The following is a 12,251-nucleotide window of genomic DNA, read 5'->3' on the forward strand; positions in this document are numbered from 1 at the left end:
TTGAACCAGAGGGGATAACTTCACTCAACGTCAATTACCCCATCACTGAACTGTTTCCATAACCTTTCAAGCACTCATCATCTTATGTTCTTGATATTTATTGCTTATTTATTATTATTATGTTTTTTTTCTTTTTGTATTTACACAGTTTTTGACTTTTGCGCATTGATTGTTTATCCATCCTGTTGGAGTGGTCTTTCATTGTTTCTATTGTAACTCTTTGTATTTACTGTGAATGCCTGCAAGAAAATGAATCTCAGGGTTGTATATGGTGACATGTATATACTTTAATAATAAATAAATGTACTTACTTTACTTTGTTGTATTTTAGGGAATTGATTCCAGTGTAGCTGGAAACTCTTGCTGGCTCACTACACCCTCTTGCTCCCTCCAGCTCAGTCATGGGAAGACCAGTCAATGAGATCAGAAATGTAGGGATTTATTTTCTGGATGGACATCTGATGAATAGTGCCTTGTTTCAGCGAATGAAGCACATGAGAAACCAATGGCATTGGTCATGAAAAACTGTCCTTTATAAATATATTAGTCAAGAGAGAAGTGTAATGGATTTCTCTTATTTTATCACAGAATCCATCTATTGCTGGAATGGCCATTTGGAATTAAATTGATTCTCTTTCTCTTCATATTTAGGGACTGTTGCCATGAGCTGCTGGGCCATGTGCCCATCCTGGCTGACAAGACATTTGCACAATTTTCTCAGGTAATTCCATCTTCCTTTCTTATAAATTCTTATGCCACAAAACAACAAGCACACAGCATGAAGAGAATGCAAGCACTGGTCTTGCTAGAGCACAGGAAGCTAAAAGAATCCTACGAGGTTTACAAAATGAACCTGAGTTTTGATAGGGGAACAAAGAGAAAGATATTTCCATTTGCAAAATACTCATTAATTATTGGACGCAAAATTAATTGCTGAATGATTTAAAGCTGATTTTCTTTTTGTAACACAGTGAATTGCTATAACTTGCATCCTCTATCTGAAGGGGTAGTGCAAGCAAATTCAATAACTCCCAAAAAGGAATCAAATTAGTTTCAGAAGCAAGGAGGTTTACAAGGGCAATGAGGAATAGGTGGGGGAGAGGGGGCCGCCAAATGGATCAATCTGTCAAACTGCTGGAACACTGTAATAGCAATATGGCTTCTTTCTGTGCTGTGTAACCGTATAATGATTGGCATGATACTGCTCTAAAGTAAATTGTGTGGGTGCTTCATAAGACATTGATTTCCTGCTGCCTCCGGTTGCTGGGTTACTGACCTTGTAGAATGATCGGCCTGGATTCTGCAGAACTGGTAGTCTCAGTGTTTTCAGATAGAAAGCTGATCAGCACTGTAAAGAACAAAAGTTACTGGAAACTATTATTCACTCGAGTAATAAATAGAATCATAATCAATTATAGACTTTAGATTTGACATAAAAGATATATTTTGCAGTTGCTGACATCAAGCCTTGTGGCTAAAGGTAAAGTATTACAGGAATGTGAGATACTCCATCAGCAGCATTGTGACCATTACTAGTCATGCCTTTCAATCTTTTTTCCTTTATTGTTATCTTTAGCAGTGCATGAGGAAATCCCTTGATTTGCTTCTGTCTAGGGACTATTATTTAAAGGATAATGAATAGAAAATACTCATATCCCTGGGATGTCAAATGATGATAAAATGAGTGCAGAGGGAGGTAAATGGGGAAGGTTATTTGAACATGAAATGAAAACAAAGAATGCTGGAAACACTCAGCAGGTCAGGGAACATTTGTGGAAAGAGAAACAGTTAATGCTTCAGGCTGAAGTTCCTTCAACAGAACCTCATTTCACCCTTATACCAAATAGGGAAAAGAAGGATAATTAATTATTCTTTGGAGTCTGCCTCTCGCACTATACTGGTACTTGTCTCTCCACAGACCTGCCTGACCTGCCAGGGTTTATATTTTCTGTTTATATTTCAGATTTACAGCACCTGAACTATCTGATTCTTTGTTTTCCCTTCATATGATAATCTATATAAAACAGAATGGGGTACAGGACTGTCGGAAAATAGCAGGACAATGGGATTCATTCTAGTTTTGCTGGAACTTCAGGAATTTGATGAACTTTGGAGGTTTGAGGAGGCTATCAAAGTGCAGGTGAAATATAATTTGTAAGGGAATGATGGTCTTCCGGTGTATTTCTGCCTCTGTCCTTGTGAGGGGTGGAATTTGGATTTGAGGGAAGTGTAGGCTAGAAGAAGGGCTAGATATGTTGAAATAGATCTTGCAGAATAAAGAAAAAAAAGGCATTACTTTGTGAACTGTGTCTGCGCTGCCAATTAAATTATTTTGTTAGTCATTATTGTTTAACCCTCTATCACCTCAGAATATTGGCCTCGCCTCCCTCGGAGCCACAGAAGAGGAAATTGAAAAGCTTTCCACTGTGAGTTTAATGCATTTGTGCTGCTTGGAAACCATATTACTCCTGATTTTTGTTCTAAAGGAATAAGTAATTTAAAAAGAACATCTAAACTTCCATTAATTACCACCCCAAGTATGGATGAGCGGGGTAATTATTCTCTGGAATCTCCCTCTTGCAGCTCTACTGGTTTACTGTGGAATTTGGGTTGTGCAAGCAAAATGGAGAAGTTAGAGCCTACGGCGCCGGACTGCTCTCCTCCTATGGTGAACTCATTGTAAGTGCAGTCAGAAAAAGGTGGTATAAGCATATCTTTATTCATTCCGGATTATTCGCTTCAATTTACAAAGAGATTTTTTACTTAAAAGTAGTTTTTCAAGTTCTGAGTTTTTCCTGCTTTTTCATCCCCCTCCCCCCACCACCTTATGCCCTACAACTCCATCTCAACTACAGAATAACATGATTTTTAGGGACAGACAGATAGTCCTCTGGTATCGGGACTCACTTAGCATCTCAAATGCCACCCTGAACGTTATTTTTTCTTGTCATTATAAAATTATCTTTGATAAGATTGTGAATGAAGGGAAGGATGTGAGTGAGGGAGGATTAGTATGTTAACTTCCACGTTTTTAGCTCTTTCACTTGGCACAGCGCCTGTGCTAACTGTTTCAGGTTCATTCATGATCTCCTTGGGCATTAGGACACGTGGGAATTTATTTCTCATGCTATGAGGCAGAGCTGCAGGCTTCCCCAGAACTGAGCATATAGTGCATTAAGGCTAAAGCTGATCATGGTTGACTATCTGCCAATGCGTTCAAACAATGATGTTTGTGGCATTCTAAGTGGTTAAGAGTGTGATGGAGTGCAGGATTATTTAACTGGAGCAGTAATGGACAGAGATCCCTGGTAGGTGAGTGATGAAAGATGAAGCAGAATGGTAATTGTTTTATTCTCGTCACGTGTACAAAGATACAGTGAAACGCTTGCCTTGCGTTCTGTTTATTTGGATGAAAGAGCCGTCTGTGAGGCTACAGTGCAATAGAAAAGATGTGGCCACACACCAGAGCTGACCGAACTCCCTACTGCATTGAAACCTGGCATTGATCTCTTAACAATGCTATCTCAAGTGGCCACTAGTGGAATGAACATGTACCTCTTACTCTGCAACTCCTGCAGAAATGCTTCTAGCACTACATCCAGTAGTTATAGTCCACTATCATCCATCTTGTGCTATGAATCTCTTCGCAATAATATCCACAGTAACCTTCACTACTGCCCTGCAGCCACAATGAAACTTTCCCTTATGAAGGAGAGGTGGGCTGGAAGCAGGACAAGCAAGCCACTCAGGAAGTTGGCTACTGTTGCGGCTTGAAGCCTCTCTATGTTCAGTGCTTGATTCATGCTGAAATTGTGAGTGAGCGGGCAGCGCACATTTTGTGTATTTCCTTTAACAGGTCAAACAGCCACAGAGTAATTGTGTGTCGTGATTCCCCAGTCCTGCTTCAGGAGATTTCTAAAACAATCCTTAACAAGTTGGCACCTGGCAAAAATGTTTTTTTTAGGTATTCCAACTTTGTGGAAGCTGGTGAAGAGGGAGAAATAGTTGATTTTTTAAACATATGGCAGCCATAATCCCTTGAAATAGTTGGAAAATAAAACAAGTCTTTCTATTCCGGAATGGATGAAGCAAAATTTAAAGCTGACATGGAAATTTGGGTTGACAGATTTTCACCAAGCACTGACACTGAATGATTTGTACACAGCATGCCCTGTCTGGTGAACCTGAGTTGAGGGATTTTGACCCTTCAGAAGCTGCGATCCAGCCGTATCAGGATCAGACGTACCAGCCAGTGTATTTTGTATCTGAAAGTTTCAGTGATGCTAAAGACAAACTGAGGTAAGACACTATTGTCAAATGCAACATAGCCAAAACATACACACTTCTACCTCATTGATTCACAAACATGTCTCCCTGCTCACTCACCATCCCCCTGTTTCCGGTCAAGGTAGGCAATTCAGAGCAGGAGAGATCTAAGAAGGCAAGAAAATCCAAAGGTTACCACGCTAATTTAAAAATACTTGGAAACACACAGCTGTTGTTGGTAAATGAAATGGCTATGAAACTTCAGAATATACAGCCATGCCAAAGAAACTTCAAAAACTTAAAGATCCAAAAGAAACTGCAAAAACTTAAAGATACAACTGGTTCACCAATGAGGAGGGAAATTTGGCTCACCTGGCAGTCCTCAGTAAGAAATGGCCATCTTGGTATTTTTCTCTGAATTTACCCAGAAAGCTATTCATTTGATTCAATTATCAAGACAGCTTCCCTTTTAGGATTAGGGAGCAAGAAGTTGAATTGAAGCCTCCATCAGTCAGAGTTGACCATAGATATTGCTTCTTAGCTGGCTAGAAACACAAGCCTGGACAGTACGATATAGAGAACAAGCTGTTGCCCATGTAGCAAGCTCCCTCTCTCCAGGCATCTGATGAACCCAAAGGAGTGGCAGGTTGGTACCAGAAGCATTACAGGAACATTGAACTCAATGTAGGACTGCCTTAGGGACTCCACCTTCAGCTATTTCCCTCGGGGTTTACTCCCATGAGTGGGTATAGCCACAAGGTAACAGAGGTTTGAGATAAGAATTTTCCTTCTCCTTGATGAGCTGCCTACCATGGCTGATGAGCCCCATCAACCCGAAGCAACTGGTTTAAGGCACCAGTAACCCCCCTTTACCCCTTCTTCTGTCAGTAGAAATGGATCCACCAGGCTTAGTAGCTAAGCCACAAGTGAAGGGCAGAGTTGGACTTGGTTGTCAGAGGCTATTTGAGGCTCACAGCATTGGGAGCATTTAATAGGTAGTGGGAGCATGTCCTCATCACCACCCCGCCCCCGGCTATAACAAAATTAACAACCTGCAAGAAGCACTTGTGGGTTAATTAGCCTCAGCATTTTTGGATGACAGACCAAGACTCAGATTTCTGTTCCTCATTGCTATTAAATGAAAGATGGATTTGGGGAGGTAATGAGTTATGATGGATCTTGAATGAATGGCAATTTTTTTTTATAAAATGTAATTTGATTGGCAAGGTCAATATTCACTCCCCATCCATAAATGTGGTAGTGGTAAGCCATCTTCTACAGCAGCTTCAGTCTTGCTGACATTGACATCTGTAGGGAGTTTAGATCCAGTGACAATGAAGGAACGGTGACGTATTTCGACGTCAGGCTCATGCATGACATGGAGTGGTATTAGTAGATAATGATATTTCCACGTCTCCCTTTTCTTCCTCCCATGGGGTACAATTGTGAAGGGATTGGGAAACACTACCAAAACATTCAAGACAAATTTCTGCAGTCTACCTCATAGTTGTTACCTCAAGCATCACTGTGCTCCAGTGGTGGAGGGAGTGAATGATTGAGATAATGAATGGGGCACCAGTTAAGTAGTCTGCTTTACCCCAGGTGATGTTGAACTATTTGAGTGTGACTGTGGAGCCAAACATCCAGAAGAATATTTTAGCATAGTCCCAACTTGTACCTTGAAGGTTATTGACAAGCGAGATACCATTGGGTCACTAAATCATTCGGTCTCATATTGCTCCTGTGGACACAGTATTAACGTGTTTGGACCAGTTTAGTTTTCAGACAATAGTAATCTTGTGGGAGTCAATGATGGGAAATTCAGGGCTGGTAAAACCATCTACAGGCTAGCTGTATCTTTCTTGCTTCAGACAATCACTGCGCCGAACTTTCTTGCTCTCCAACTAACACAACCAATATCCTTAGGGTAAGTTTGATCTCCTGCAGAAAATTTCTCCTAATATCAATTGCCTCTACTACCTAGCCTCTATGACTGCTTAATAGATATGGAACCAAGTGATCTGAGCAGAAATGAGCGACGCAATTCGTAACCACAATCCATGATGAGACAATAATTGGATTTATCCAGCCAGGACATAGCCAGGCAGTTTTCCACATTGTCAAGGAAATGTACTAGACTAGTTTCGCACAGCAAGTTCCAAAGCTAAAACCAGGATATTGCCAACAATACTTCTGCTAGTACTCGGAAATGTTTTGCAATATCACGTGAAGTGGCTGAAGACTGTTTTTACTCATTGTAAAGATTTAAGGAGGAGGCCAAGTTAAATCATCTATCTTGTGCTTTTAGGAAGAGATAGTTGCTTTTTCAGCTTCAAAGATATTTATTATCCATCCCTATTATGCACTCAACTGAAAGATATTTTAGGTCCAATGTCACATCGCAGCTGCATCAAGTAAGGATGGCAGATTTATTTTCCTGATGCATGGTTGTTTTATTTAAGATTATCCAATACTTTCGTGCCTACTGTTAATGAAGTAATCTCTTTTTACACTCCATTTTATTTGGTTGAATCCAGACTCTCTGGCAACTGTAATAAAAATAGAAAATTCTAGAGCACTCAGCAAGTCAGGCAGCATCTGTGGAAAAGAGAATCAGTTAGTGTTTCGGGTCCACAGTCAAGGAAAGAGAGGAAACAAGTTAGTTTTCAGTAACAGAGAAGGAGGGGAAGGGATGGGTGGGACAAAAGGAATATGTCAGCAAGGGGAGAATCTAAGACCATAAGACATGGGAGCAGAATTAGGCCATTCAGCCCATCTAGTCTGCTCTCCATTCCATCAGAGCTAATTTATTATCCCTCTCAAACCCATTCTCCTGTCTTTTCCTCACAACCATTGATGCTCTTATTAATTAAGAACCTATCAGCCTTCACTTTAAATATAGCCGATGGCTGGCCTCTACAGCTGCCTGTCGCAATAATTCCCACAGATTCAGCACCCTCTGGCAAAAGAAATTCCTCCTCATCTGTGCTTAAAGGGACTTCTGAGTCCAAGAGACCAGGAGTCTTAAGTAGCAGTCTCAGACAAAGAGGCATAATCTGATTTTAACTGTCAATTAATGACTATATTAAGTTATTTGGCCTCCCCTACAGAGAAATTCCCTTTTTTCTGCCTGTCCTTTTCCCATCTTCTCTATTTCTGAAAATTAACTTGTTTTTATATTTTCCTGTTCTAATGAGGAATCCTGGACCAGAAGTATTAACTACTTCTCTTGTAACAGGATTTGCCTGACCTGCTGAGTGGTTCCAACATCTTCTGCTTTTATTTCAGGTTTCCATCATCTGCAATTTTATTTTTTATTTCCCTACTATCATAATGGTTAAATTCAGATCGATAGTTCAGGTGCCTGGCTGCCAGCCAGTAATCTAACCCCCGCACCTTCATATGCACTTGTACTCTGGGCCATGCCATTATGTAGGGCAAGCTTATGATGTGATCTCATTTTACGAGTAGGGTAGAAACCATGCATCTGTTTTCTACCTGCATTGTGTTCTGTGTTGTGCATTTATTGTGTTTATTATGGTAGCTAGTCACGTGGGTGGGGGTATGGTAAAAGCAAAGGGAATAAGTTTCATATTCATGCTTTATTTAGTTTAGAGCTGGGGACCAGTGGGTGTCATATCTTTTGTTGTTTGCTTAAGTCTGCTTAGGTACATTTAACATTGCAGATTTTAATTTCATAAGTTTCATCGCTTCAAGATTGTGTGTTTTGCTGGTTGCTAATAAAGGATCAAATACATTTCATTGAATTTTTGGATTAATCAGAGGGTGCATCATACAGGATCACAATCCATGTTAGATCTCCAGCAGCAGCATCCTTTTGTTCAAGTTGCCATTATAAGTCTTTACGAACAAATATAGCATACCTATGGATCTTTAATCAAAGAATTCAGCTCATTTCATAGTCTAATATTTTAAATTAGATGATACCTCACCTTCAGGTACACTTACGCTGCCTTTTATGTAACAGGACCTTTTGCATTCCTCAATGAAGCTGGGTTCATTCCTGCACTTCATTGTAATAGCAAAGGAAAAAACGTGCGTGGTGGGATGCAATTGCACTGTTAATGGCGCACAATAGATCTTAGATGATTAGTTGTGAATCTGTCCTAGTCAGCACAGTGGGCAGTGCAATGCAATATGATGGCAATTGATCTCATTGGCATAGTCAAGGATTTCTATACAGATCATTAACATCAATTCATATCTGAGAAAGGTAATTTTTTGACCAAATGATGGAAATGCATATTCAATATGTCATTTTATAGAAATCTTGTAACGAACATTTATATGTATGATATTAGAAGAAATGTAGCACCAATGACAATATGATAACAAAAGTAAACTAAGTTTTTGACATATGTATTAAAAGGGTTAAACAGTTTCTAGAATATAGATACATAGAAAACCTACAGCACAATACAGGCCCTTCGGCCCACAAAGCTGTACTGAACATGTCTATTCCCAATGTATATATGTAGAACAACACCTACTTTTAAACACAATTAATCACACCTTCAACACTCAGACACCAATTCCCCCACAATTTTATCCTGAGTTTGCCGCACAAATTTTATGCATCTTCTTTGCTGCAGGATTTTGAGTGATTGGTGAACTGCACCTGGTAGGTACAATGCTGAATCAAAAACAGTTATGCTGATCACTATTTCTGATGGAATTGTGGCTTATATTTATAGAAAGTACGCTGCAAGTATTAAGCGGCCATTTTCAGTGAAATATGACCCATTTACCAAGACCATAGAAGTATTGGACAATCCTCAGAAAATCAGGAAGTCGTTGGACAATCTGAAGGATGAACTGAAGATGCTGGCTGATGCATTAGATATATTATCCTAACCTCCAGTTGCACATCCACCATAGAATGATCCTGTGCTTTCTATACCGCTGCAGCATTGTAAGCTTCAATTGTGAGTCAAGATTTTTAGCTTTCACTTCGGTGTGACATTGTATGTTGTACTAATATATAGATAAAACAAATAGAGACTGTGTTTCACAGCTACTGCTGGGTGGATTTATTTATTTTTGGATTTTCAAGAGCGCAATACTAGAAACAATATGTGAGTAAAGGTGTGTGTGCGCGCGTGCGTGCGTGTGTGCGTGTGCGCGGTTGGTCGATGAGTAGTTGGGGAATGAGAGCGACGTTGGGTCTTTATAGTTCAATGCTAAAATAGATTTGTGGAATGAGAGTGGGTGATAATGGCCAATGGTAGTATGAACTTGGTCATTATGACTTTACGAATTGGACTTAGATAATGTCTGAAACTTGTTTAATATGTGCACAATGTAAAATAAGGCGTAGATGCTTGTTTGGCCTGTTTTGCTCCAATGAACAAGACTGATTTCATCCCCAATCTGGTTTCTACTCATGAAGGAACTTTGCTTGAATGAATATGGTTCTATTTTTGTTTGTGCTCTATATTCTTTCCTTCCAAAGTCATTGATAGAAACCACCACTCTTGAAGATGGTAGATATTGATATGACTATTAAATGTGGAACACACTTCGTAGTCAAGATGGTCAGCTGCAAAGAGATAATATTGAAGATTTTATTACAATGTTATGTTTATTGACATTCAGACAATTTGAAAATTAAGATCCACATGCTTCTTCTAACTGCTCCAATAAAACTACAAGAGCGTATAGGAAACTGCACAGGGATGTTGTGATGCCTGTTTGTGTATTGTTGGAATGTGCGGTGGGGTGAAGAGAGAAGGAACCTGGCGCAGAAAATGCTTCCAAGCATAAAGATTAGGCATTGGGAATAGGGAAAATGCAATAATATAGAAAATGTGGCACACATTTCCCTCAGTGGAGAATAAAGGTTTGAAATCTTGTCCAAATCAGAGACCCTTGCAGCTTAGCAGAGGCCATTCAGCCTGTTGATCTTACAATTATTCTTTGAGAAAGCATTTCAGTTCATCCCACACTCCATTCACTTGCCCTAATTCTGTAAATTAATCATCTTCAAATAATACATAATTTGATTTTTGGAAGCTCTCATGGAATCTATTTGTATCCATTGTTCTGCTCCAGGTCTCCATATGGAAACTTCTCTTCTTGCCCCTGATGACAATTAATTTAAACATCAGTCCCTGTTTGAAGAAAGAATTTCTTTCCTTTCTGAACTGACAAATCACTTAGCATTTTGAATAATTTGATTAGCCTTTCCCTCGATCTTCTTCATATATTGGAAAGTAATTTCTGTTTCTCTAATCTATTTGCAAGCAAATCCCTTCAGTCTGGTATCATCCTGGTAAATCACAACACTCTCCTTGAAATGTAGTGCCCGGAGTTGCACACTTTACTTCAGCAGAAGCCTAACCAATAGATTATGAAAGTTTAGAAAGCATAGACCACCTAGGCAGTCCAAGCTAATCTTTGTGCTCCATTTTAACATAACATCCTTGTTTTTGTATTCAGTTCCCTTATTTACAAAGCCAAATATTTAAACCCTTTCTTAATTGCCTTATCAACTTATGCTCCAGCATACAGATATTTATAACATGTGCCTCAACCTTCCCTTGCACTCACATCTCCTTAATAAAGCATCATTTGGATTGTGCCACCTCTCCATTCTGTTCTTCGGAAGTGTACATCTAATATGTCTTTGTCCCTTGTGTTGTCTTTGTTCTACAGCTGCATCATTCACAATTCTGCCTGTGCACAGCCAAACTCCCTTTCGATCCAGCTTATAGTTGTCTATGTCACCAAGTTCAGTGTCAAGTGTAGACCTCAATCTGAACTCCTTAAACAAAAGTCCATATTGTTTATCCATAACAAGAAATGCAAGAGCCTTAACACTGGTTTGCATCTGATAATGACCCTTGGGGAACACTAGTTCATACTTTTCACCAGTCAGAGAAATGTTTAGTCACCACAACCCTCTGCTACACACCCCTGGGCCAATTGTACACCTAAGTTATCAATGTCCCTTTAATACCATACGTATCTATTTTCTGAACAAGCATACACGACCTTCATCAATCCTCCGTTATTTCAACAAATGATCAAACATGGTTTTCTTTTAACATATCCAGCTGCCTCTGATTACCTCGTACTTCTCCAGGTGGTAGTTCATTTTGTCATTTAGAAGGCATTAGTTTCCGTGTACGTAGTTTAAACAAAGCTTCCTTCGTTAATTTTGGAAATCATTGTAAAATAAACTTACTTCCTCTGCTCTGCCCTCACAGCCAAGCATTCTTCAGTCTGTGCATTCTCACCATCAAGCTGGTTATCTGTCAAATTGACCTTTACTGTACTCTTCCATGTATTATGTGGCAATGGTCAAAGTCCTTGTCAAACCCAGAACTCATCAACAATTGAAATGGAATGTTGTCTTTGCTCTGTTAATGTAATAAACACCGTCTTGAATGGGAAAAAAAACATTTTGTACTGTATTGCCTCTATGGGTGTGTTGAAGTAGGCTCACACGAAAGTATTTCCAAAATATTCATGTGAGCACCTTAGGAGATAGCTTGGGTATAAAACCTGTTCATCCTCTTAGATGTAGGTTGCATGCAAGAGACTTTACATATATTTTTCAAATTTTGGCTACATGGTCTGACACCAAACTCTCACTGTCTCCCAAACTCACAAAATGCAATCTTCAAGGACGCAAGTGTGGTGCCAAGTTTGGACCAAGCCCATATTTTTACTGACGAGCTTTCGCAGAAATAAAAACAGAAAGTGAACAAAGGCACGCAATGGACTGGATTATATAACATTTATTAAAGGCCATATTTCATCAGAGTAGAAATCTCCAATTGATGACAAATCATTCATTTGAAATGTTCACACATTATCTCTCTCCATAGATGCCGCCGACCTGCCAAGTATTTCCAGCATTTTCTGCTGCATTTCAAATCTGCAGAAGATGTTTGTTTATCCTGAATCAGCTTCACTCGAAATAAACTTCAAAGGCTACTGCATCATATTACATCAATAAC

At 39.4% G+C, this 12,251-nt stretch overlaps 1 protein-coding gene across 1 annotated transcript in view; it reads left to right on the forward strand.

Moving 5' to 3' along the window:
• The window catches only part of th (tyrosine hydroxylase), a 75,164-nt gene extending 63,495 nt beyond the window's left edge, over positions 1–11,669 (forward strand). Inside the window, exons 9-13 of the mRNA XM_063063229.1 lie at positions 652–721; positions 2,370–2,426; positions 2,584–2,679; positions 4,166–4,299; positions 8,982–11,669. Coding sequence (XP_062919299.1) covers positions 652–721; positions 2,370–2,426; positions 2,584–2,679; positions 4,166–4,299; positions 8,982–9,141 — 517 coding nt within the window. The 3' untranslated portion in view covers positions 9,142–11,669. The remainder of the gene's footprint in view (positions 1–651; positions 722–2,369; positions 2,427–2,583; positions 2,680–4,165; positions 4,300–8,981) is intronic.
• Positions 11,670–12,251: the final 582 nt, after the last annotated feature.

Source organism: Mobula hypostoma, chromosome 11 (assembly GCF_963921235.1).
Source record: "Mobula hypostoma chromosome 11, sMobHyp1.1, whole genome shotgun sequence".
NCBI classification, from domain to species: domain Eukaryota; kingdom Metazoa; phylum Chordata; class Chondrichthyes; order Myliobatiformes; family Myliobatidae; genus Mobula; species Mobula hypostoma.